This window comes from Capra hircus, chromosome 14 (genome assembly GCF_001704415.2).
Source record: "Capra hircus breed San Clemente chromosome 14, ASM170441v1, whole genome shotgun sequence".
Lineage (NCBI taxonomy): Eukaryota > Metazoa > Chordata > Mammalia > Artiodactyla > Bovidae > Capra > Capra hircus.
The window spans coordinates 90,237,019-90,263,206 of NC_030821.1; the positions used below are offsets into that span (position 1 = coordinate 90,237,019).

Below are 26,188 nucleotides of genomic sequence, written 5' to 3' on the forward strand. Positions count from 1 at the left end.
CAGCGCGCCAGGCCGCCCTGTCCTTCACCATATCTTGGCGGTTGCTCAAACTCATGTCCATTGAGTCGGTGACGCCATCCAATCTCATCCTCTATCATCCCCTTTTCCTCCTGCCTTCTGTCTTTCCCAGCATCAGGGTCTTTTCCAATGAGTCAGTTCTTCACATTAGGTGGCCAAAGTATTGGAGCTCCAGCTTCAGCATCAGTCCTTCCAATGAATGTTCAGGACTAATCTCCTTTACGATTGAATGGTTTGATCCCCTTGCAGTCCAAGGGACTCTGAACACCACAACTGTTGGGAGTTTTCTCCAATACTACAGTTCAAAAGTGTCAATTCTTCAGCGCTCAGCCTTCTTCATGGTCCAGTTCTCATATTCATACATGACTACTGGAAAAACCATAGCTTTCACTAGATAGACCTTTGCTGGCAAAGTAATGTCTCTGCTTTTTAATATGCTGTCTAGGTTGGTCATAGCTTTTCTTCCAAGGAGTAAGCGTTTTTTAATTTCATGGCTGCAGTCACCATCCACAGTGATTTGGAAGCCCAACAAAATAAAGTCTTTCGCTGTTTCCATTGTTTCCCCATCTATTTGCCATGAAACGATGGGACCAGATGCCATGATCTTAGTTTTCAGAATGCTGAGTTTTAAGCCAGCTTTTTCACTCTTCTCTTTCACTTTCATCAAGAGGCTCTTTAATTCCTCTTTGCTTTCTGCCAGAAGGGTGGTATCATCTGCTTATCTAAAGCTATTGATATTTCTCCCAGCAATCTTAACTCCAGCTTGAGCTTCATTAAGCCTGGCATTTCGCATGATGTACTTTGCATAGAAGTTAAATAGGCAGGGTGACAATACACAGCCTTGACGTACTCCTTTCCAAAGTTTGAACCAATCCGTTGTTCCTTCTTGATCTGCATGTCAGGTGGTCTGGTATTCCCATCTCTCTCAGAATTTTCCACAGTTTATTGTGATCCACACAGTCAAAGGCTTTGGTATAGTGAATGTAGCAGAATTAGTTTTTCTGGAATTCTGTTGTTTTTTCTATGATCCAACGGATGTTGGCAATTTAACTCTGGTTTCTCTGCCTTTTCTAAATCCAGCTTGAACATGTGGAAGTTCTCAGTTCACATACTGTTGAAGCCTCGCTTGGAGAAGTTTGAGCATAACTTTGTTAGCATATAACATGAGTGTAATTGTGCGGTAGTTTCAACATTCTTTGGCACTGCCTTTCTTTGGGATTGGAATGAAAACTAACCTTTTCCAGTCCTAAGGTCATTGCTGAGTTTCTAAATTTGCTGGCATATTGAGTGCAGCATTTTAACAGCATCATCTTTTAGGATCTGAAACAGCTCACCTGGAATTCCATCACTTCCACTAGCTTTGCAGTGGTGCTTCCTAAGGCCCTCTTGACTTCGCATTGTAGGATGTTTGGCCCTAGGTGAGTGATCACACCACTGTGGTTATCTGGGTCATTGAGATCTCTTTTGTAAAGTTCTTCTGTGTATTCTTGACACCTCTTCTTAATATCTTCTGCTTCTGTTAGGTCCATACTATTTCTGTCCTTTATTGTGCCCATCTTTGCATGAAATGTTCCCTTGGTATCTCTAATTTTCTCGAGGAGATTTCTAGCCTTGCCCATTCTATTGTTTTCCTGTATTTCTTTGCATTGTTCACTGAGGAAGGCTTTCTGATCTCTCCTTATTATTCTTTGGAACTCTGCATTCAGATGGGTACATCTTTCCTTTTCTCCTTTGCTTTTCACTTCTCTTTTCTCAGCTATTTGAAAGGCCTTCTCAGACAATCATTTTGCCTTTTTTGCATCTCTTTTTCTTGGGGATGGTCTTAATCCCTGCCTCCTGTACAATATCACAAACCTCTGTCCATGGTCCTTCAGGCACTCTGTCTATCACTTCTAACCCCTTGCATCTATTTGTCATTTCCAGAGTGTGCCCATTAGGAATTTGATTTAGGCCATACCTGAATGGCCTAGTGTTTTCCCCAATTTAAGTCTGAATTTGACAATAAGGAGTTCATGATCTGAGCCACTGTCAGCTCCCAGTCTTGTTTTTGCTGCCTGTATAGAGCTTCTCCGTCTTCAGCTGCAGAGAATATAATCAATCTGACTTTGGTGTTGACCATCTGGTGATGACCATCTGGTGATGTCCATGTGTAGAGTCATGTCTTGTGTTGCTGGAAGAGGGTGTTTGCTATGAGGGTGTGTGCCACTGCATTCTCACGGCAAACTGTCGGCCTTAGCCCTGCTTCATTTTGTACTCTAAGGCCAAACTTGCCTGTTATTGTTAGATATAAACCATGCCTCCTAATTTGATGAAAGGGCTTCTATGATAGCTCAGTGGTAAACAACCTGTGTGCCATGCAGAAGCAGCAGCTTCGATCCAAAGGTCAGAAAGATCCTCTGGAGAAGAAGATGGCAAGCTGCTGGAGTATTCTCGCCTGGGAAATCCCATGGACAAAAAATGTTTGGCAGGCTACGGCCCATGAGGTCTAGAAAGAGTTGGACACAACTTACCGGCTTAGTGATTAACAACATCAATTAACAACAATTCGATGAAACCACTGTTTTCATCCTTGCTGGAAGTATTCCCATATGGCTATAAAGAATTCTAAAACCAGCCAAGTTCAGCTTCAGGGTTTGAAGAGTAACAGTTTTGTGAAAGGGTCACAAGGAATACTAGTACCAACCGCTATGCTCACATCCATTCCCTGGTGACCAGTAACACGTAAACAGATCAAGGGAGGAAAGAACCACATGGTAGTGCTAGGTGGTTCACGGCACTCTCTAAACATGGAAAGGGCACCTCTCGATTCAGTTTAGCAAACCAGCAGAATCTTCATATTCAAACCTGATGAGAAAATGATAAAGGAAAATCACAGGCCAGTTTCACCTCTAAATCAAGCTTTAAAAGAATCCTAAACAAGATGGCAGCAAATGAAATCTAGCAAAAAAATTAAAAAAACAAACCCCAAAAGCCATCACCATGACCAACCTAGCATTATCCAAGGAATGCAAGGATGGGTTAAGAACAATCTATTCATGTAACACATCACTTAGAAGAATGAAAATATGAAACAAACTTCACATGATTATCTTCCCTGACAAATGCATTCAATTCACCAAACATCTACTGAGTATGTTCCAGGCATCATTCTGGGGTCATGGATCAGAGCTCACATCTTCCCTCCTCTCACACAGCTTACTTCTAGCGGGGAAAAGAAAATATTGAGAATCACTAAATTAAACTACTCAGAGTACATTAAAAAGAATCTTAAATCAGTAACAAAAACACATCTCAACTGCCAAAGTGTACTTGAACCAGAATGTTTAAAAAGCCAATAAATGTTAAAAGATATGCAACTTCATTTCCAAATAAGAGAAATGCAGATTAGTGAATGATCACCTCACATTTGCCAAACTGGCAAAAACTACAAATACATGGTGATATCAAAGTGCTGGGTCCAGAACAACTAGAAAGAGTACAGCCTCCTAACAGGACTTAAACTGGTACATTTAGAAAAATGATGGTGCACTATTTAGGGTGTTGAAGCTGCACATGACTTATAACCCATTGATTCCACTGCATGTATGTATTTTTGCACACACACAACAGGATACATGTGCAAACACATTCACCGTTTGTCCAAATGTCCAGAATGATCACCATGCAGCATATGGTTACACACAATGATAATAAAGTGCATCTTACGCAGTAACATGTGTGAATCCCAGGGACACGTGACTTGAATGAAAACAAGCAAATAATTCCATATACAGTTCAAAAGTATAAGGATATAGCATGGTAATACTATAAGCCAAGCAAGGAATTAACACAGACTGAATTCAAACAGTGTTTATTTCTAAGGGGTTGCGGAGGAGATGGCATCGGGGAAAGGCACATAGGGGACTGCAAAACGCTGGCTTCAAATCTCATACCTTGTCTGCTTAATAAATATTCTGCAAGTATAAAAGTATTACGTGTTGAATAAATAACAAAGCTGTCAACATTTGCAAAACAGCTGTGGAAGGCAGCCTCTAAAATGGCCAACATCCCTGATACTCATGCCCTGCTTCTGGGTGTGGGCTGGACTACACTCACTGCTGATAACAGAGTATGAACAAAGAGGGGGATGAGTGACTAAAAAACTCTGGCTTCCATCTTGCTTGCTCCCATGTTATGAGCTGCCCTATGGAAAGTGCATGCGGCAAAAGCTGACTTTGTTGAACACAGACAGCCCAGGGCTGAAGCCACCTCTGCCCATGCCCTGGGACACCACTGTCCCTGCTGACGGCTGCATCTGGACCCCTGACCCACAGGGACGTGAGATAACATCCATCTGCGGTGTTAAATTAAGAAGTTTGGAGGCACTTCGTTACACAAGAGATCATCTGTACCATTGCTGGTAACACAGCTAAGTGATTAAAACATTCCGATGCATGATCTGACAGTACAGAACTTTCAGAATAAAATCATGTATAGGTTCTGACTTAAAATACATCATCTGACATGGGCTGAAGAACAATCGTTTCTCTTAAGGACTATTTTGGTTGGTTGTTTCCTCTCTCAAATTAATTCCAAGGTTTATGCTGCAATGCTATTTTTATAACAAGAAACTGTTAAAATGTTAAATTATACACTCAGGGAAAAGGCTAAGCAATTTACAATGTAACGCACAATTGTGTAGGAACTAATGATGACTACACTGTTGACGCCAAAGCTACTTAAAAACATCAGCTGAAATACCAACACATAAAATACACATACACAGTACATACATAGACATAATGCAGATTAGCGTTACTAACTGACAATTCTTGGAAGCCATGTTGTGTGATACACAAAGAACCACATTCCAGTTTATAAACCTTGGTAATTCATAACTTTTCAGCCTCATTTTTGACATATGATTCTAACTTTAGAAAAGAGAAATCATAAAAATGCAAGTCCCCTCAAGCTTTAGGTCCTAATAATAGCAGCTGTCCTGCACTAACAGCCTATCATACATCCAGCACTGTGCTATACTCTTCACCCGTATCTGCTCATTAAATAGTTCCCCAACAACTTTGTAATAAAACTGACATATCAGAAAATGCACAGATTTTAAGTTCACAATTAAATGGTTTCTAGTAAATGTATACACTTGAGTAACTAGCACTATGATCCATGTTTAGAGCATTTCCATTACCTCAAACAAGCTGTTTTGTGCCATTTGCAATTAACCACACTCCAACTCCTAGTTTGAGGCGAGGACTCATCTGCTTTCTGTTTCCAGAGATTTGCCTTTTCTGGACATTTCATACTGAGGTAATTAAACAAGAGGTAGTCTTTTGCATCTGGCTTCTTTTACTAAGCATGGGGCTAAGAGAGTTTTCTTCTTTTTTTCTGTGAAGAGTCAGATCTTATCTCAGCTCTGCAGCCTATACATCTCTGTCACACCCACTGAGCTCTTGATGTTACAGCATGAAAGTGGCCAGAAAACAGGAATGCCAGTTTGCTGACCCCTAACTTACACTGCACACACAGAACACATTTCACTTAAACACTCACTGGTTGCTGGACATGTGGATTCCTTCCAGTTCTGTGCTATTATGAAAAAATGGTGCTGTGGAATTTGCACATATATCTTCGTGTGGACATTATATCCATTTCTCTTGAGCGTATTCCTTGAAGTGTAACTGCTGGATCACATAGTTTAAACTAAAAAATTTAACATTTTCAGCTCAGTTCAGTTCAGTCCTGTCTATTTGTGACCCCATGGTCACAAAGCCTGCAGGATGCCAGGCCTCTGTCTCCATCACCAACACCCAGAGCTTGCTCAAACTCATGTCCATTGAGTTGGTGATGCCATCCAACCATCTCATCCTCTGTCGTCCCCTTCTCTTCCTGCCTTCAATCTTTTCCAGCATCAGGGTCTTTTCAAATGAGTCAGTTCTTCTCACTTGGTGGCCAAAGTATTGGAGTTTCAGCTTCAACATCAGTCCTTCCAATGAATATTCAGGACTGATTTCCTTTAGGATGGACTAGTTTGGTCTCCCTGCAGTCCAAGGGACCCTCAAGAGTTTTCTCCAACACTACAGTTCAAAAGCATCAATTCTTCAGCACTCAGCTTTCTTATGATCCAGCTCTCACATCCAAATGTGACCACTAGAAAAATCACAGTTTTCACTATACGGACCTTTGTCAGCAAAGTAATGTCTGCTTTTTAATATGCTGTCTAGGTTGGTCATAGCTTTCCTTCCAAGGAGCATCTTTTAATTTCATGGCTGCAGTCACCATCTACAGTGATTTTAGAGCCCCCCAGAAAATAAAGTCTATGACTGTTTCCTCATCTATTTGCACTGAAGTGAAGGGACCTGATGCCATGATCTTATTTCTTTGAATGTTGAGTTTTAAGACAGCTTTTTCACTCTGCTCTTTCACGTTCATCAAGAGGCTCTTTAGTTCCTCTTCATCTTCTACCATAAGGGTGGTGCCATCTGCATATCTGAGGTTACTGATATTTCTCCCTGCAATCTTGATTCCAGCTCAACTTTTTAGGAAAGTTGAAAACTGCTTTTCAACCCAACATACCATCTGACATTTCCAACAGCAGTGTTTGAACTTTCTAATTTCTCTGGATCTGTCAATACTTGGATAGTATCTGGTTTTTATTACAGCCATTATGAACTGAATGTAGGTCTGCCCCAAAATGCACAGGTTGAAGCCCTAACCTCCAATGTGATGGTATCTGGAGGTGGGACCTTTGGCAAGCAATCAGGATTAGATCAAGTCCTGAATAGGACTCCATGGCATGATCTGAGTGTTTAGGGTAAAAGGAAGAGAGGGCTGGTCTCTGTCTCCCTCTCCTTCCCCCAGTCCCCATGTGAGGACACAGCAAGAAGGTAGCCCTCTGCAAGTCGAGAGGAACTGAATCTGTTGGCACCATGATCTTACACTTCCCAGCCTCTACAACAGTGAGAAATACATGTTTAAGTCACCCAGTCTGTGGTATTTTGTTACAGAGCCTGAATTGAGATAATCATTCTAGTGGGTGTGCAGCAGTATCTCACTGGGGATTTAATCTGTATTTCCATAATGATTAACAATGCTGAACATCTTTTTATGTGCTTACAAGCAATTTAGAAATCATTATTGATGAAAGTATGCTCAAATACTTTGCTAATTTTTAACTGTTTGTCTAATTAGTGATTGGTAAGAATTGGTATTACATTCTGTATACAAGCCTCATATGACATACGATTTGCAAATATTGTGTCTGTGACTTCATTTTTTTAAACTGTCTTTTGAAAGGCCACATTTTAAATTTTGATAAAGTAGAATTTATCAAGTTTTCTCTTACTTGCACCTCGTAAATTTTGATATGCAGTATTTTTATTCTCATTCAGTTCAAGCTGAGGAGGGAAGAAGTGGTTAGAAGGAAGTCCAAACTATTACACACTAACCACTGTCCTTACCAGTCTGCAAGTATAAACAGTCCTCTGGTTGATTTCCAAAGCACTGAAGTTGTTCTTTTGTCAATTCTGTATTGCTTTTTGGGGAGAGGCTCTGTCAACCTTCTTACTTGGCCATGTGTGAAGTCACAATCCCAGCCAGATCATACACTCGTAATGTGGAAGTACAAATTATCCCTCTCATATACACAGTGCTAGGGTCCATTTCTGTCTCCTCAAAATTCACACAGTGAATCTAACCCCAGTGTGTTGGTGTTTGAAGGCGGGAGGTTTTCAGGTCATGAGAGTGGCGCCCTCGTGAATGGAATCGGTGCGAGACAGAAGGCACATGAGAGGGCCTGCTCTCTCTGCTGTGTCAGGACACAACAGGAAGACCAGCATCTGCAAACAGGAAGCAAGTCCTCACCAGACTCCACACTGTCAGCACTCTGATCTTAGGTTTCCCAGCTTCCAGAACAGACAGAAATAAATGTCTGTTGCTAAGTCACCTAGTCTGCAACACTTTTGTTATAGCAACCCCAACTGATTAAGACAGTACTAAAAAGTGGTCACGTTATGGATAAATGTTTTGTTTTGTTTGGCCACACCTGCAACTAGTAGGATCTCAGATCCCTGATAGGATCAAACCCGGGGCCATGGTAGTGAAAGCCTGGAATCTTAACCACTAGGCCACCAGGGAAGTCCCAGATTCTGGATAATTTTTTAAAGCCAAGAACAAGAGAACATTATACATATTTGGTACAACTTGTGAAAAAATAAAGTCAAAGATGGTTTCTGGACTGAAGTAACTCAATATGGTTTTTCCAGTACTCATGTATGGATATGAGAGTTGGACTATAAAGAGTTGAGCACCAATGAATTGATGCTTTTGAACTGTGGTGTTGGAGAAAACTCTTGAGAATCTCTTGGACTATAAGGAGATCCAACCAGTCTATCCTAAAGGAGATCAGTCCTGAGTGTTCATTGGAAGGACTAATGTTGAAGCTGAAACTCCAATACTCTGGGCCACCTGATTCAAAGAGCTGACTCATTTGAAAAGACCCTGAGGCTGGCAAAGATTGGGGGTAGAAGGAGAGGGGGACAACAGAGGATGAGATGGTTGGATGGCATCACCAACTCAATGGACATGAGTTTGAGTAAACTCTGGGAGTTGGTGATGGACAGGGAGGTCTGGCGTGCTGCGGTCCATGGGATCTCAAAGAGTCGGACATGACTAAGCACCTGAATTCATTGAACTCAGCTGCTATTCACTGACCACCAGGAAATTTATCGAATATTAACAGCTTGAGGACCAGCTGTTCTAGAAATGTTAAGTTTGAGATGTGAACTTTTTGGTAGAAACTGTCAAGTGGACCACTGGACACAGATACGAAGTTCAAAAGAGGTGTGCAGAGCAGTGACACCTGCTCAGCACTCACACGTCTCACACTCCTAGCATGGGGCAGAGGCACTGCTCCAACCTCATCACACACATGGAGAAGCCAGAGAGAAGTGAAGGGACCTCAGGGTACCCTGGCACGATTCACAGATTACACAGCAAGTTCACAGTAACTGCATAAACTCCTGCTACAAGTGTTCAGCAACTAACCAACTGGGAGAGAGGAAAAGTGTCCTAAAAACTCTCCTGTGTGTGTGCTAAGTCACCTGGGTCATATCCGACTCTTTGCAACCCTGTGGACTGTAGCCCGCCAGGCTCCTTTGACCACAGCATTCTCCAGGCAAGAATACTGCAGTGGGTTGCCATGCCCTCCTGCAGGGGATCTTCCTGAGCCAACGATCGAACCCGTGTCTCTTATGTCTGCTGCATTGGCAGGCAGGGTCTTTACCACTAGTGCCATGTGGGAAACTCTCTGAGATGCTCCAAAAAAGCCTGCCACAGGAACAGTTTTGAAACAGGATGGAAGGAGGCAGGGCACAGCCTTTAGAAGAATGACATGGCCTAAGAATACAACATAAAACGGTTAGAACTAAACAGGTCCAAGATGACAGAGGAGTCCGCTTCCACTACACCTTGAGTCTCAGTGTGCGCTCACTGTAACCCACCGCAGACCAACTGGCACACCCACAGGCACTGCGACCTTCTAAGGCTGACCAGAGCGTTAACACAACTGGGTGGTGGCTCAATCCTGGAAATCTCGGGCCCTTCCCCAGACAGCTAGACTACCCCTCCCAGTACTCATTATCCTAGGAAGTTACCCACCCCTATAAAACACCATCCCACACCCTGGGGCTGCCCTCACCTGCTGAGATGGCACACACGGTCTGTGAAGTGTGTTTCTCTCGAAATAAATCCACTTCTTACCTGTCACTGTGGCTCCCACTGAGTTCTTTCCATGACGAGACACCAAGACCCTGAGTTTTGTTAAGTCCTGAGACCAGGAATATCATGATCTCAACTAGAAGATCATGAGTACAAGCCCCAGTCTTGGTCTTGGTTCGGTTTGAGCCTGGATGTGTGGGTTCAAGTTCAAATCTGAGGTGCAAGGTTTCAGTTTGAAACCTTGGTCAATCTTATTCGTCCCAGTTCTATAATTTAATTCACCTAAATTCGCACACTCTTGGCAAACTCTGTTTCCACTGCTGCTGCTGCTGCTAAGTCGCTTCAGTCTTGTCCAACTCTGTGCGACCCCGTAGATGGCAACCCACCAGGCTCCCCCATCTCTGGGACTCTCCACGCAAGAACACTGGAGTGGGTTGCCATTTCCTTCTCCAATGCATAAAAGTGAGAAGTGAAAGTGAAGTCGCTCAGTTGTGTCTGACTCTTAGCGACCTCATGGACTGCAGCCCACCAGGCTCCTCCGTCCATGGGATCTTCCAGGCAAGAGTACTGGAGTGGGGTGCCATTTCCACTACAGAATTCCTTAACAGCAAAAAGTGAGAATTTATTAAATAATCTGTGTGGCGTTGTTAGAAAAAGAGCACCCATAAAATGGAAACAATGCAGTATACATGCACCCACGCCCCACACACATATATGCAAGAGTCTCGCAGCAGCAGCACTGGGAATGGACAAATGCTAGATAAGCCAGCTAGTCACCAACAGGAGCGTGCATAAACCACAGTACACGGCTACAAGGAAGCATTACACAGCAATGGGAATCAACAAGGCACTGACACCTCCAACAACATGGATGACTTTCAAATGTAACACTGAGCACTGAAGAGGCCAAATAGGAAACCACACACAGGATATGATTCGATTTTTATGTACACACACACACACAAAACCAGCCTGAAAATCAGCATCAGGAGGAGACAGGGTCGCTAGAAGCAAGTGACAGGACAACTACAGACAAGCCAGCACAGCAGCCTTGAACACCCCGGCTCTTGGTTTGGGCTTTCCCTGCGTCTAAACCGCCCTGCATTCACAGCAAAATCAAAACATGCATAAAGAAAAATGACTGAGTAAAAGGGAAATTCACTTAAAAGAAGCTAAAGGAAAGAAGATAGTGAAAGAATTAAAACTAAAAATTTCAAGAACAGTCACAGAAGAGAGAAAAACATTTACAATTAATTATAATAAATAAAAAGAAAGAATTTAAAGATAAAAATTAATTAGAGGCCAAACAGAACTCAGATAAAAGGCTAAGCATATACAGAGGAGTTAAAAGATAAGAGGCTCAAATGTGACACTAAAACAGAACTGAGAGCCAAAGACTCAGGCAAGAGAAGCTTTAAAAGAAAATATCAAAGAAACCTGAAGGCAAAGATGAATAAACAAAAATATTCAAAAGGAAAAGAAAAATGAGTCAATGTTTCTGGGGTAGGCACAACATCCTCTGATGAGACAGTCTTCTTCTGAGTACAGGGTCACCAGGAGTACAGGTTAAAGGGGCAGAAGTAGGCAATTCACCAGCTTCCCAGGTGGCACTAGTGGTAAATAACCTGCCTGACAATCAGGAGACATAAGAGATGGAGGTTCAATCCCTGGGTCAGGAAGATCCCCTGGAGGAGGGCATGGCAACCCACTCCAGTATCCTTGCCTGGAGAATTCCATGGACAGAGGAGCCTGGTGGGCTACAGCCCACAGGGTTGCAAAGAGTCACACATGACTGAAGTGACTAAGCATGCATGCGTGCGCACACACACGCACAAGCTATTCTACCCTCCCAGCCTTCTGTGAGCTCCAGGAAGCTGTCTTTGTAGGCAGCTTCAGTTAACACAGCCTGGTAACAACCAATCAGCAGCTGAGGTATCTGCAGCAGGATTCACTTCCACAAAGTTTCCAGAAAAAAACACCCAAAGTTCTATTAATACAACAGAAGTTTCTTTAAAAATGTGGTTTCAAGACCTCAGGATCAGCACAGATCAGAAGGGTATCCACACATAAAATCATCTTCATGACAATGTTAAGATGCTATTTCTCTTTCCACTAGCAGTTACTACATTCTTCATCCCCTAGCACTCACCAGCGTAGGGCACTTGTAATCAGGAAAGTACCCTTAAGCAGAAATACTTCTGAGATGTCTACCCATGAGTGCTCATCTGTTTCAAGTTCTGTTTAAGGAAGTACATATCCAGCATTCTTGTGAGAACCACTCATGCTATTTCAGCTGTGAGCTACACTAGGCACTTTTTCTCAAATAGTATCATTTTTGCTTGAAAGAACAAAGGACAGAAAAGCAATAGTAATCCAGATTAGAGTATTAGGTGACTCTCTCAGAAATGAACAAAGTGAACCTGTCACTTCAAAGAAAGCAAGTGACAGTATTTGTTATTAGTGATAAAACTTGAGGTCTCAAGAGAGAATCAGCAACTTGGGGGAAACTTGAAACCAGCACCTCAAGCCTTCCATCCCTCCCATACATAAGTGCTTTTCTGATAATAAGAGTGGTGATGTTAACAGAATGCCAACGTAAATCAGAGTCTCTTTGAATGTAATCTAGTATTCCATTATTATTTAAAAGGCCTCCAGGTGATGTTTGAAGCTGCCCCAGAGGTTCCATGCTAAGCATTCCCATAGGTAACAAACATCCTCAGAAGAGTTTATTATAAGACAGCTCACTTAAAGGTAAGCAGCTCCAGCTTACATTATAATAATATTATAATAATGCCCATTCTGGACTAATCATTCACTAATAAGGTGATCTGTAACATCTTGAGGTATCAATTTCTTCACCAGTAAAGTGTAGAAAATACCTCCACAAAATGACATTCCTGAAGATCAACGAAGACGTTGAATGTGAAAGCCTTGCACAATACCTGGCAAGGTCAGGCAACGAAAATGTGTTGGTATGTTAGGAGAGATTAGATGAACTATAGAATCTCACAGAAGGGAACAGATAAAATAGCCCTTTGGATTCTCTGGAGTCTGTGTGGCACTCAGGGTGCAGGAGAAGAGAAGTAATGGGCAGTTAGGTACTATCGAGCATTTCTAGGAAAACAGCTGGGCTTGAGGACAGTTACCATCTCAGAAGCTATGATTCTTAGCTGTAGGTCATCATCCTAGTCAAAGAGCTACCAATCATATCTAAAATGGAATTAAGTAACTTTATGAAAACAACCAATTAAATTCTCTTGCTTCAATTTCACAGTCATCAGGAAATCTATTTTTTTCATAATTTGGCTTCTCATGCAAAATTCTTTCCTAGATCAGTGACTCTCCCATCCCAAAGTAGTCTCTCACTACAATGCAAATTACACAGAGAATCAAACCCTAAATCCCTAAGTCATCTTATTTATAAAGATTAATTTTTCCCCATGCATTTAAAAAGACATTAGAGACATACTATCCTTAGGAGGATTAAGAAAAATTATCACAAATCATTTTCTGTAGACTTAATTCTCTCTATAAAACAAACTGGAAAGACTGCTGAATTAACACTCCAGTGTAGAAGTCTTTGTACCCTTGACTATGATGGACCAACCCAGTAGCCTCGAGGTTCAATGATAAGATAGGGTTCATAAACCTGGACTGCACCTAGATGAAATCGGGCTTATCTTGTTACATTTTACAGTACCAATGCAGTTTAGTGTCACAAAGAAACAGGCCCCACCCACAGAACTGTTTTGATGAGGGGATTTATATCCTGTCAAACTAGAATCAAGATTGCCAGGAGAAATCTCAACAACCTATGGTATTCAGATGATACCAAAATGGCAACCCACTTCAGTATTCCTGCCTAGAGAATGCCAGGGATAGAGGAGTTTGGTGGGCTGCCATCTATGAGGTTGCAAAGAGTTGAACATGACTGAAGCGACTTAAGAGCAGCAGCACCCTTATGACAGAAAGCAAAGAGGAACTAAAAAGTCTCTTGAAGGTGAAAGAGAAGAGTGAAAAAAGCTGGCTTAACACTCAACATTCAGAAAACTAAGATCATGTCATCCAGTGCCATTCAGTTCAGTTCAGTCCAGTCGCTCAGTCGTGTCCGACTCTTTGCAACCCCATGAATCACAGCACACCAGGCCTCCCTGTCCATCACCAACTCCCGGAGTTCACTCAAATTCACGTCCATCAAGTCAGTGATGCCATCCAGCCATCTCATCCTCTGTCGTCCCCTTCTCCTCCTGCCCCAAATCCCTCCCTTGATGCCCCAGCATCAAAGTCTTTTCCAATGAGTCAACTCTTCACATGAGGTGGCCAAAGTATTGGAGTTTCAGCTTTAGCATCATTCCTTCCAAAGAAATCCCAGGGCTGATCTCCTTCAGAATGGACTGGTTGGATCTCCTTGCAGTCCAAGGGACTCTCAAGAGTCTTCTCCAACACCACAGTTCAAAAGCATCAATTCTTCGGCACTCAGCCTTCTTCACAGTCCAACTCTCACATCCATACATGACCACAGGAAAAACCATAGCCTTGACTAGATGGACCTTAGTCTGCAAAGTAATGTCTCTGCTTTTGAATATACTATCAAGGTTGGTCATAACTTTTCTTTCAAGGAGTAAGTGTCTTTTAATTTCATGGCTGCAATCATCATCTGCAGTGTGTTGGAGCCCAAAAACATAAAGTCTGACCCTGTTTCCTCTGTTTCCCCATCTATTTCCCATAAAGTCATGGGACTGGATGCCATGATCTTCGTTTTCTGAATGTTGAGCTTTAAGCCAACTTTTTCACTCTCCACTTTCACTTTCATCGAGGCTTTTTAGTTCCTCTTCACTTTCTGCAATAAGGGTGGTATCATCTGCATATCTGAGGTTATTGATATTTCTCCCGGCAATCTTGATTCCAGCTTGCCTTTCTTCCAGCCCAGCGTTTCTCATGATGTACTCTGCATAGAAGTTAAATAAGCAGGGTGACAATATACAGCCTTGACGTACTCCTTTTCCTATTTGGAACCAGTCTGTTGTTCCATGTCCAGTTCTAACTGCTGCTTCCTGACCTGCATACAGATTTCTCAAAAGGCAGGTCAGGTGGTCTGGTATTCTCATCTCTTTCAGAATTTTCCATAGTTTATTATGATCCACACAGTCAAAGGCTTTAGGTATAGTCAATAAAGCAGAAATAGAAGTTTTTCTGGAACTCTCTTGCTTTTTCCATGATCCAGCAGATGTTGGCAATTTGATCTCTGGTTCCTCTGCCTTTTCTAAAACCAGCTTGAACATCCGAAGTTCATGGTTCACATATTGCTGAAGTCTGGCTTGGAGAATTTTGAGCATTACTTTACTAGCATGTGAGATGAGTGCAATTGTGTGGTAGTTTGAGCATTCTTTGGCATTGCCTTTCTTTGGGATTGGAATGAAAACTGACCTTTTCCAGTCCTGTGTCCAATGATGAGTTTCCCAAATTTGCTGGCATATTGAGTGCAGCACTTTGACAGCATCATCTTTCAGGATTTGAAATAGCTCAACTGGAATTTCATCACCTCTACTCTCTTTGTTCGTAGTGATGCTTTCTAAGGCCCACTTGACTTCACATTCCAGGATGTCTGGCTCTAGATGAGTGATCACACCATTGTGATTGTCCGGGTCGTGAAGATCTTTTTTGTACAGTTCTTCCCTGTATTCCTGCCACCTCTTCTTAATATCTTCTGCTTCTGTTAGGTCCATACCATTTCTGTCCTTTATTGACCCCATTTTTGCATGAAATGTTCCCTTGATATCTCTAATTTTCTTGAAGAGATCTCTAGACTTTCCATGGCAAATAGATGGGGAAACAGTGGAAACAGTGTCTGACTTTATTTTCTTGGGCTCCAAAATCACTGCAGATGGTGACTGCAGCCATGAAATTAAAAGATGCTTGCTCCTTGAACGAAAAGCCATGACAAACCTAGACTATGTATTAAAAAACAGATATCACTTTGCTGACAAAGGTCCATATAGTCACAGTTTTTCCAGTAGTCATGTACGGATGTGAGAGTTGGACCATAAAGAAGACTGAGCACCGAAAAATTGATGCTTTAGAACTGTGGTGCTAGAGAAGACTCTTGAGAGTACCTTGGACTTCAAGGAGATCAAACCAGTCCATCCTAAAGGAAATCAATCCCGAATATTCACTAGAGGACTGATGCTGAAGCTGAAAATCCAATTCTTTGGCCACCTGATGCAAAGAACTGACTCACTGAAAAAGACCCTGATGCTGAGAAAGATTGAAGGCAGAAGGAGAAGGGGACAACAGAGGATGAGATGGCTGCATGGCGTCACCAACTCAGTGGACATGAGTTTGAGCAAAACTCTGGGAGATAGTGAAGGACAGGGAAGCCTGGTGTGCTACAGTCCATGGGGTCGCAAAGAGTCGGACACAACTGAATGACTGAACATGCATGCAGTAAATTTGTAACGAAAAGAAATAGTCTGCTTAATATACCAGCATTTCAAAAGTTTTCACTTACTAGGTCAAATATAAATTTTATGATACATATTTAGTGTATTCATAAGAAATAATGAATTCTTTATTAAAACCCCATAAAAATATTTCTAAAATCTACACCAAAGAAATAGAATTTCATAGGTCCTGCAGATTTTAGATAGTAAGAGACAAAGTTAAGAGCCAAAGCAGCTAAATTAAGATCCAATGACATCTTTGAAAAACTCATCCTATCAACAGAAACTTCTACAGATGTTTTTTCAGTGTCTCACAAAAGTTTTTTTCAACCTCTTGATTCACTGTTGACCATAAAAAAAGGATAGCCCTTTTCTAATTCAGCACTTAAACATTGTTAAAAAGCATGTTTATATGTTTTCAAAGAAAAAACTTGGGAAACATTTAAGTGGTTATTATAAATAGCTTCCCTAATCCAACACTATGGAAGGAAGAGAGGAAACAAAGGAGTAAGGGCCCAGATCACCGTGCCGTGCTGTGCTTAGTCACTCAGTCGCACGGGACTCTTTGCAACCCCATGGACTGCAGCCCGCCAGGCTCCTCTGTCCATGGGGATCCTTCAGGCAAGAATACTGGACTGGGTAGCCGAAATCCCTTCTCCAGGGGATCTTCCCGACCAAGAAATCGGACTGGGGTCTCCTTCATTGCAGGTGGATCCTTAACCAGCCGAGCTACCAGGGAAGCCCCTAATCCCCCATGACTCCCAGATTAATAGGCTCTGTAGAGTATAAAAAAGGTGATGCTGAAAACTCCCAGACAGTACACTCTACTACTGCCAATACTTAGAAGAAATTTCTGGAACACAGATACTCAAAATCAACACTTCAAGTGGGAAAGTGGTAAGGAAGGTGAGCAAACAATGGTATCAGAGGCAGAGAGCTGAGACTTAACGTGACTAAACCGCTACAGAGAAGGGCGGCAGGTGAACCTCAATGAAGCAAAGTGTCCTACAGCAGCTTCCAGGTGACTAGGTGAATTCTATACTACTTATTTCTGGTGCTGAAACAGTCATCTCAAACGCAACCTCAAAATTTAAAGTTTATATGTAGCTTTATTCTACACTTTGGTGAGCAGCCCAGACAGGAAATGAAATGGAAATTTACTCACCATAGTAACCATACAGTACAGTGTCCTCGATCTGTCTGCTGACGTTTGCATTGGCCCAGTCCTAGGACAAACAGGAAACAACAGAAATATTAATGAAACATCTAATTGCTTAACAGTTATACTTAAGTCTTAATATGATCGAGTATCACTTTAAAATGTATCATTGACACAGACACGTATGGTCTGCGCCTTCAAGAAGTGAGGGACAGATGAGTAAAAAGACAACTGCATTAGCAGGTAAATGTGAGCAAGCGTGAGCAGGTGGTTCTGAGGAAGTTCATGAGATGGAAGTCGACTGACTGTCAGAGGTGGCTTCCCAGGGCAACCAAACAGGATCTGAAAAACACAGTGGGAAGGAGGGAAGACGGTGAAGGCACATACACGGAGAGTCTGAAAAACCTGTAAAGAAGCAAAATATAGACTCACTAGAGCTTCTGGAAAGGGAAGAGAAACCAGGTGAGCAAGGGAGAGGAGGGGGCAGGTATGAGGCACCTTAAGTGCGCTGGCCTCTGTCCGGAGGGCAAGGGGAAGCAGTGGTACACTGCTATACAGAGTGACAGGTATGATGTGTAACTTGGAAAGAAGATATTCAGCATAATATACATTTTTTAAATACCTAAAAGAAAAGTAAATTAAACTCCTTTGCATTCAACCCAATTATTTTCTAATTAGTAATTTTAGAAAATTAATTCAAATTAATCTCAAATTTTTAAAAAACTACATTAATTAATTAGAACTGAGGTATAATACCAAGTCTTTTTGAGTACCCTAATTTTACGCATATAAAAAATTAAACCTGGAGAGTCTATGTGACTTGCTATTAAGTAACAAGGTTCATTTTAGTATTCAGGTCAATTCTGTTCCATAAGAATCCCACTTACAAGTCTTTTAAGGCAGAGTAGTAACATTCAATTATCCTAAAATAATTTAGGTTTTTCTTTTTTTCTTCCTTTTTCACTTATAAACACCTACAACAAGGATCTATAAATTTCTAATTGAGAAATGTCTAAAAGAACAAAAGTGTGGAAAACTCAAATTTAGCACTACAGACACAAACCCTGGCACACAGTGCACAATAAAAATACTATTTCTTCAATAGCAATGAAGACTGTGAAAAACTTAAGAATACGCTAAACTTTAAAATTATGTTACCTGAATAAAGAAACAAGTAACTACAGAATATGAAGAAGATCCAACTGAAAAGTCAGCATTTCCACATGAAAAGGCTGTAAATACCAAATCCATGAAACCATAAACTGCCAATCAAAATCCCAACAGCAGGGACAATGCTCTGGCTTGATGGTTCTAAAAGTCATCTGGAAAACATACAGTCAAAGAGCTAAGAAAATTTTTGTAAAAGACCAACAAGGAGAAATTTAGCCAATTACTAAACTTTATTAATAAAGCATGAAAATCTATTATTAATATCATAGTGACCTTCCATTTACCTAAATGGCAAGATTTAAACATTTAAAATATCCAGCAATGGTAAACGTGGAGGAAAAGCCATCTACACACAGTAATTAGTAAGACAGTCCATGATATAAATCATTTTTGCTGGAATCTGTCCTAAAATGATTCACACAAATCAGGACAGATATCCTGCACAGGGATGTTTTGAAACAAGTAGTCCTTCCCAGTGAACAACCTTAAGACCTCTCGAGGGATGCCTGGCAGCTCGCAAGCCCAGACCATGCCCCCCGTGCCACCCCCACCCCTCCCAAAGCAGGAGGCTGTCCTCCCCTCAGTCACTCACAGGACCATGGGCCCAGAGACACGGGGTGCCCAGCCCCTGCGGCGTCCAGGGCTGCAGACAGCGGGTATTCCAGCTCATGTAGGGGGCACCCACGTCCACGGTGCCAATCTACCCGAGGGTACTCTTCCGCCTGCCCCACAGAGGCGCCTCTGCGGAAGCACCCGCACTACGGGAAAGCTCACCACTTCACAGAATGGGAAGCGTGTAAGAACGTGTGGACCTGCTGACCTTTATTCCCATAAGTTACAGCCCCCACCAATCAATGCTGATTGATCTTTTTCCACCTGACAATATTCAGGGTGGTCCGATGGTTAAGAATCTGCTTTGCCATGCAGGGGACATGGGTTCAATCCCTGATCAGGGAACTAAGATCCGACATGCCTCCAGGCAAGTAAGGCCATGTGCCACAACTAGAAAGTCTGTGCATCCCAACAAAAAGATCAATAAACAATAGGATAATGTTTAAAATCCTAAAAAAAATAAGAAACCACAAAAAATGAGGCAATCTAATCACCTGGGGAGAAACAATAAAATGTATTATTGTACATTTATAATGTGGAATACCATATGGACATTAAAACCTCTAAAATGTATATCAACTGGTATGTATGGCTATCCATGAACTGCTTCTGAATGGGGGTAAACAGAACAAGTTGCAATCAATAACACTCACAATCTTTGACTAAAAAATCTAATCAAAGAAACACCAAATATATACTACAGAAAAATAAAAATAAAGTTAAGCAGTGCTTACTGCACAAGACTGGTAAAAGCACTGTGGTTAATTCTAACCAATGACGAGAAATTTTTTCTTCAGGTATCCAAATGAATGAACACAACCAAAACTTCAGCTCCCAAAAGCTGTGTTTCTTAAGTGATTGTTTATATATCAAAACAAAATTTTTAAAGATTTTTGAAACTTGAAGATTTTTTGAAACAGAGGATAATTACAGCTATTCCTCTGCAAGATTCCAATCAATGAGGTACTCATGTACCCACTAACAGTCACATAAAAGTTAAACTTAAAAACTGAAGAAGACAATAACCTCAGAAGACACAAGTAGAAAGACTGAGGTAATTTAAAATCAATGGGCTTCCCTGGTAAAGAATCCGCCTACTAATACAGGAGACCCACGTTGGATCCTTGGGTTGAGAAGATCCCCTGGAGGAGGAAATGGCAACCACTCCAGTATTCTTACCTGGGAAATCCCATGGATGGAGGGGCCTGGTGGGCTACAGTCCTTGGGGTCGCAAGAGTCAGACTTAGCACTAAACAGCAACAATTTAAACTCAAAGGTTCACTGACATTTAGTGTCTTTTACCCTCAAGGGTTCTTTTGTTTAACCAAATCTTGCAGCAGTTACAGAATATTACTGTTACTATTTTAAAGCAAAAATATGTGTAAAATATACAACATCACTCAGGTACTATTTGTATATTTGGCTTTTATATACAATCTTGCCTCCAAGGTATCTGATTCACTGTCAAAAGAGCTCAGTTTATGAAACTTACTTCTACATTTTGAAAATTGCTTAGTTATACCCTTGATACATTTTACAAACTTCTGCCTTCCAAAGTAGAGACCAAAAAAAAAAAAAAACCTTCAGAAGGCCCAAAGGAATGTGAGAGAAACAAGAACTAATACTAAGTAGAGAAAACACAAGAAGAACATTCTAGAAAAAAGGAAAAGGAGATACAGTCCATGAAACAAAAAGGTAGTGATTTGAATACAAAAAGCTCCCTTTTCCATCCTTCCAGGAGACCTTCTGAAATGCCCAGTCCAACCCAAAGCTACACTTAAGTACCCTTAACTTTAGCAGATAACCTCCCTTTAGACCTATGGCTCTCACTCATGATGACTCTGTCCCCGAGAGGACGTCTGGCAACGTCTTGGAGACAGCGGGGCTGGGGAGGGGGTTGGGGGAGGGACAGCATGCTACTGGCATGTGAAGGTGGAGGTTAGACTCTGCTAAACGTCTGCAACACACAGGGCTGCCTCTTACAGGAATGAAGCACTCAGCACAGAAGCCAACGCTTAAGAAACCCAGACCTGAAGACGAAAACCAAGAGTTACTCAGTTCAGTCCCAAATTGAGACCCCCATTCCACCTGCACTCAAACGCTAGCACTTCCTTCTGCCGAGTGCCCATTCTATTTACAGCCAAGCCTTTCATGCTGAGGCCCTCAACCCTCTGCTTCTGTAAGGACACAACACTGGGCCTGCAACCATACCCTCCCCTGACAAACATCTCTCCCACTCTACTGATCCTACAGTGCACGCACTCCAGTAGTTTCCATCAAACACCACAGTTACCACAAATAAAAACACCCCTCCCACAACCCACTTCCTACTCCCCTGGAGGATGGAGCTTCCTGAAAAGCTGCCAGCATCCCCTGTCACTGCTCCCTCACCTTCCTGCCCACTTAGCTCACTCCCACCTGACCACCCACTGCTCCACAGAGATTAGTCTTTACCAAAGGTGAGGGGTCACTCCCCTGCCGCTCTCCCTCCACTTCTCAGGATTGCTCTTGAAGCACATCCACTGAGAAGCGCCCCTCTTCCATTTTCCTTCCCCCCTCCCAGGCTGCTGCCCCACCCCGTGGGTGGCCTCCACATAATAATACAGCTCTGCCATCCCTGTCTCTGCCCTAGTGTCAAGCCTTTTCTGACCACTCACTCTCCCCAGCTACGGGTCTGTCCACAGTTCTAAATACCATCCACAGGCTGGTGACTTCCAGACACCACGAAGCTTTCCCTGGAGCTTAACTTGTCACTTGACTACACCACCTAAATATATATGATAGGCACTTGGAAGGTAACCTGTCCAGAATGCAGCTCTTTTTCTTACATCCCCTCAGCAGAGACATTACTTTGCCAGCAAAAGCCCGTATAGTCAAGGCTATGGTTTTTCTGGTAGTCAGGTATGGATGTGAGAGTTGGACTATAAAGAAAGCTGAGTGCAGAAGAATTGATGCTTTTGAACTGTGGTGTTGAAGAAGACTCTTGAGGATCCCTTGGAGAGCAAGGAGATCCAACCAGTCCATCCTAAAGGATATCAGTCCTGACTATTCATTGGAAGGACTGATGCTGAAGCTGAAACTCCAATACTTTGGCCACCTGATGCAAAGAACTGACTCAAAAGAAAAGACCCTGATGCTGGGAAAGATTGAAGGCAGGAGGAGAAGGGGACGGCAGAGGATGAGTTGATTGGATGGCATCTTGACTCAATGGACAAGAGTTTGAGCAAGCTCCAGGATTTGTTGATGGACAGGGAGGCCTGGTGTGTTGCAGTCCTTGGTGTTGCAAGGAATCAGACACGACTGAGTCACTGAACTGAACTCACTTGCCCATGTGCACACACAGGACTTATTATTCCTCAGGCATCCCTATTTCTCTAAAGTGTCCTAGGCATCACTGCTTCAGTTTTCTTTTTCCTTCACCTCCATATCTAATCCATCAGAAAAGCCATGCAGTCTACCTCCAAAATACATGCTGACTTTAATCACTCTGCTTCACCAACACCACTCTAATCCCAAGTCAACTTTATTTTTAAAAACCTTAACTTCCCACTGCACTGAGAAGAAAATCTAAACCCATCAACATGACCTAAAAGGAAAAACACTGGGTCCCCACCTTCCTCTTGACCTCAGCTGGTACCACAGCACAACCCAACGCCACCCCTCAGTCCAGCAGACAAGATGCACGTCTCCCTGAGGGCCGCTGTCCTACTGCAGCATCTCCGTGAAGGCTGCCTCACTCGGGTCTCACCTTAAGGACCCTCTGCAGCAGTCTGGCCTTCCCCTCCTCCCACCTCAACACTCACCACTGAGCAGACGCTCACATTGGTCTGCTCTGCGTCCTCACAGAACTGAGCACTAGGGAGCGAGCTGGTCTGGCCTCAGAGAACGTACGTGGCCTGAGCGCAGTGGCCTCACTGGTTTTCAGCATCAGTCTCCAGCGCCCACAACTGCCAGGTCTGTATTAAAGTGAAGTCGCACAGTCGTGTCCGACTCTTTGTGACCCCATGGACTGTAGCCTAACAGGCTCCTCCCTCCATGGGATTCTCCAGGCAAGAATACTAGAGTGGGTTGCCATTTCTTTCTCCAGGGGATCTTCCTGACCCAGGGATCGAACCCGCATCTCCCACATTCCAGGCAGACGCTTTAACCTCTGTCTGAGTCACCAGGGTATTAAGTACTTAGTAAATACTAAGTGCATGAACACAGAGGCCAGGGCGGCGAACGGGAGTAGCAACCCTACGCCCAAGGAGCAGTGGCTCCGCTCAGGAGGGCCTAGAGGAGCCATCCCACGTTGAAGGTCAGGAAGGGCAGCAGTGAGGAGATACCCCTTATCCAAGGTAAGGAGCAGCGGCTGCGCTTTGCTGGAGCAGCTGTGAAGAGATACCCCATACCCAAGGTAAGAGAAACCTAAGTAAGATGGTAGGTGTTGCAAGGGGACATCAGAGGGCAGACACACTGAAACCATACTCACAGAAAACTAGTCAATCTAATCACACTAGGACCACAGCCCTGTCTAACTCAATGAAACTAAGCCATGCCACCAGGGCAACCCAAGACGGGCAGGTCATGGTGGAGAGGTCTGACAGGATGTGGTCCACTGGAGAAGGGAATGGCAAACCACTTCCGTATTCTTGCCTTGAGAACCCCATGAACAGTACGAAAGGGCAAAATGATAGGATACTGAAAGAGGAACTCCCCAGGTCAGTAGGTCCCCAATATGCTACTGGAGATCACTGGAGAAATAATTCCAGAAAGAATGAAGGGATGAAGCCAAAGCAAAAACAATACCCAGCTGTGGATATGACTGGTGACAGAAGCAAGGTCTGATGCTGTAAAGAGCAATACTACTTAGGAACCTGGAATGTCAGGTCCATGAATCAAGGCAAATTGGAAGTGTTCAAACAAGAGGTGGCAAGGGTGAATGTCGACATTCTAGGAATCAGAGAACTAAAATGGACTGGAATGGGTGAATTTAACTCAGATGACCATTATATCTACCACTGTGGGCAGGAATCCCTCAGAAGAAATGGAGTAGCCATCCATGGTCAACAAAAGAATCCGAAATGCAGTACTTGGCTGCAATCCCAAAAATGACAGAATGATCTCTGTTCGTCTCCAAGGCAAACCATTCAATATCACGGTAATCCAAGTCTATGCCCCAACAAGTAATGCTACAGAAGCTGAAGTTGAACAGTTCTATGAAGACCTACAAGACCTTTTAGAACTAACACCTAAAAAAGATGTCCTTTTCATTATAGGGGACTGGAATGCAAAAGTAGGAAGTCAAGAAATACCTGGAGTAACAGGCAAATTTGACCTTGGAATGCGGAATGAAGCAGGGCAAAGACTAATGAGTTTTGCCAAGAAAATGCACTGGTCATAGCAAACACCCTCTTCCAACAACACAAGAGAAGACTCTACACATGGACATCACCAAATGGTCAACACCAAAATCAGATTGATTATATTCTTTGCAGCCAAAGATGGAAAAGCTCTATACAGTCAGCAAAAACAAGACCGGGAGCTGACTGTGGCTCAGATCATGAACTCCTTATGGCCAAATTCAGACTTAAATTGAAGAAAGCAGGGAAAACCGCTGGACCATTCAGGTATGACCTAAATCATATCACTTATGATTATACAGTGGAAGTGAGAAATAGATTTAAGGGCCTAGATCTGATAGATACAGCTCCTGATGAACTATGGAATGAGGTTTGTGACATTGTACAGGAGACAGGGAACAAGACCATCCCCATGGAAAAGAAATGCAAAAAAGCAAAATGGCTGTCTGGGGAAGCCTTACAAATAGCTGTGAAAAGAAGAGAAGTGAAAAGCAGAGGAGAAAAGGAAAGATATAAGCATCTGAATGCAGAGTTCCAAAGAATAGCAAGAAGAGATAAGAAAGCCTTCCTCAGCGATCAATGCCAAGAAATAGAGAAGAAGAACAGAATGGGAAAGACTAGAGATCTCTTCAAGAAAATTAGAGATACCAAGGGAACATTTCATTCAAAAATGGGCTTGATAAAGAACAGAAATGGTCTGGACCTAACAGAAGCAGAAAATATTAAGAAGAGGTGGAAAGGAAGAACTGTACAAAAAAGATCTTCACGACCCGGACAATCACAATGGTGTGATCACTCTTCTAGAGCCAGACATTCTGGAATGTGAAGTCAAGTGGGCCTTAGAAAGCATCACTACAAACAAAAATAGTGGAGGTGATGGAATTCCAGTTGAGCTCTTTCAAATCCTGAAAGATGATGCTGTCAAAGTGCTGCACTCAATATGCCAGCAAATTTGGGAAACTCATCATTGGACACAGGACTGGAAAAGGTCAGTTTTCATTCCAATCCCAAAGAAAGACAATGCCAAAGAATGCTCAAACTACCACACAATTGCACTCATCTCACATGCTAGTAAAGTAATGCTCAAAATTCTCCAAGCCAGGCTTCAGCAATACGTGAACCATGAACTCCCTGATGTTCAAGCTGGATTTAGAAAAGGCAGAGGAACCAGAGATCAAATTGCCAACATCTGCTGCATCATGGAAAAAGCAAGAGAGTTCCAGAAAACCATCTATTTCTGCTTTATTGACTATGCCAAAGCCTTTGACTGTGTGGATCACAATAAACTGTGGAAAATTCTGAAAGAGATGGGACTACCAGACCACCTGACCTGCCTCTTGAGAAATCTGTATGCAGGTCAGGAAGCAACAGTTAGAACTGGACAGGGAACAACAGACTGGTTCCAAACAGGAAAAGGAGTATGTCAAGGCTGTATATTGTCACCCTGCTTATTTAACTTCTATGCAGAGTACATCACGAGAAACGCTGGACTGGAAGAAACACAAGTTGGAATCAAGATTGCCAGGAGAAATATCAATAACCTCAGATATGCAGATGACACCACCCTTATGGCAGAAAGTGAAGAGGAACCAAAAAGCCTCTTGATGAAAGTGAAAGTGGAGAGTGAAAAAGTTGGCTTAAAGCTCAACATTCAGAAAACTAAGATCATGGCATCTGGTCCCATCACTTCGTGGGAAATAGATGGGGAAACAGTGGAAACAGTGTCAGACTTTATTTTT

General features: G+C 42.6%; 1 protein-coding gene across 1 annotated transcript in view; it reads right to left on the reverse strand.

Annotated features, from left to right (window-relative positions):
- The window catches only part of LMBRD1 (LMBR1 domain containing 1), a 143,759-nt gene that overhangs the window by 89,617 nt on the left and 27,954 nt on the right, over positions 1 to 26,188 (reverse strand). The window contains exon 3 of the mRNA XM_018058813.1: positions 17,332 to 17,392. Within this exon, the coding sequence (XP_017914302.1) occupies positions 17,332 to 17,392 (61 nt within the window). The remainder of the gene's footprint in view (positions 1 to 17,331; positions 17,393 to 26,188) is intronic.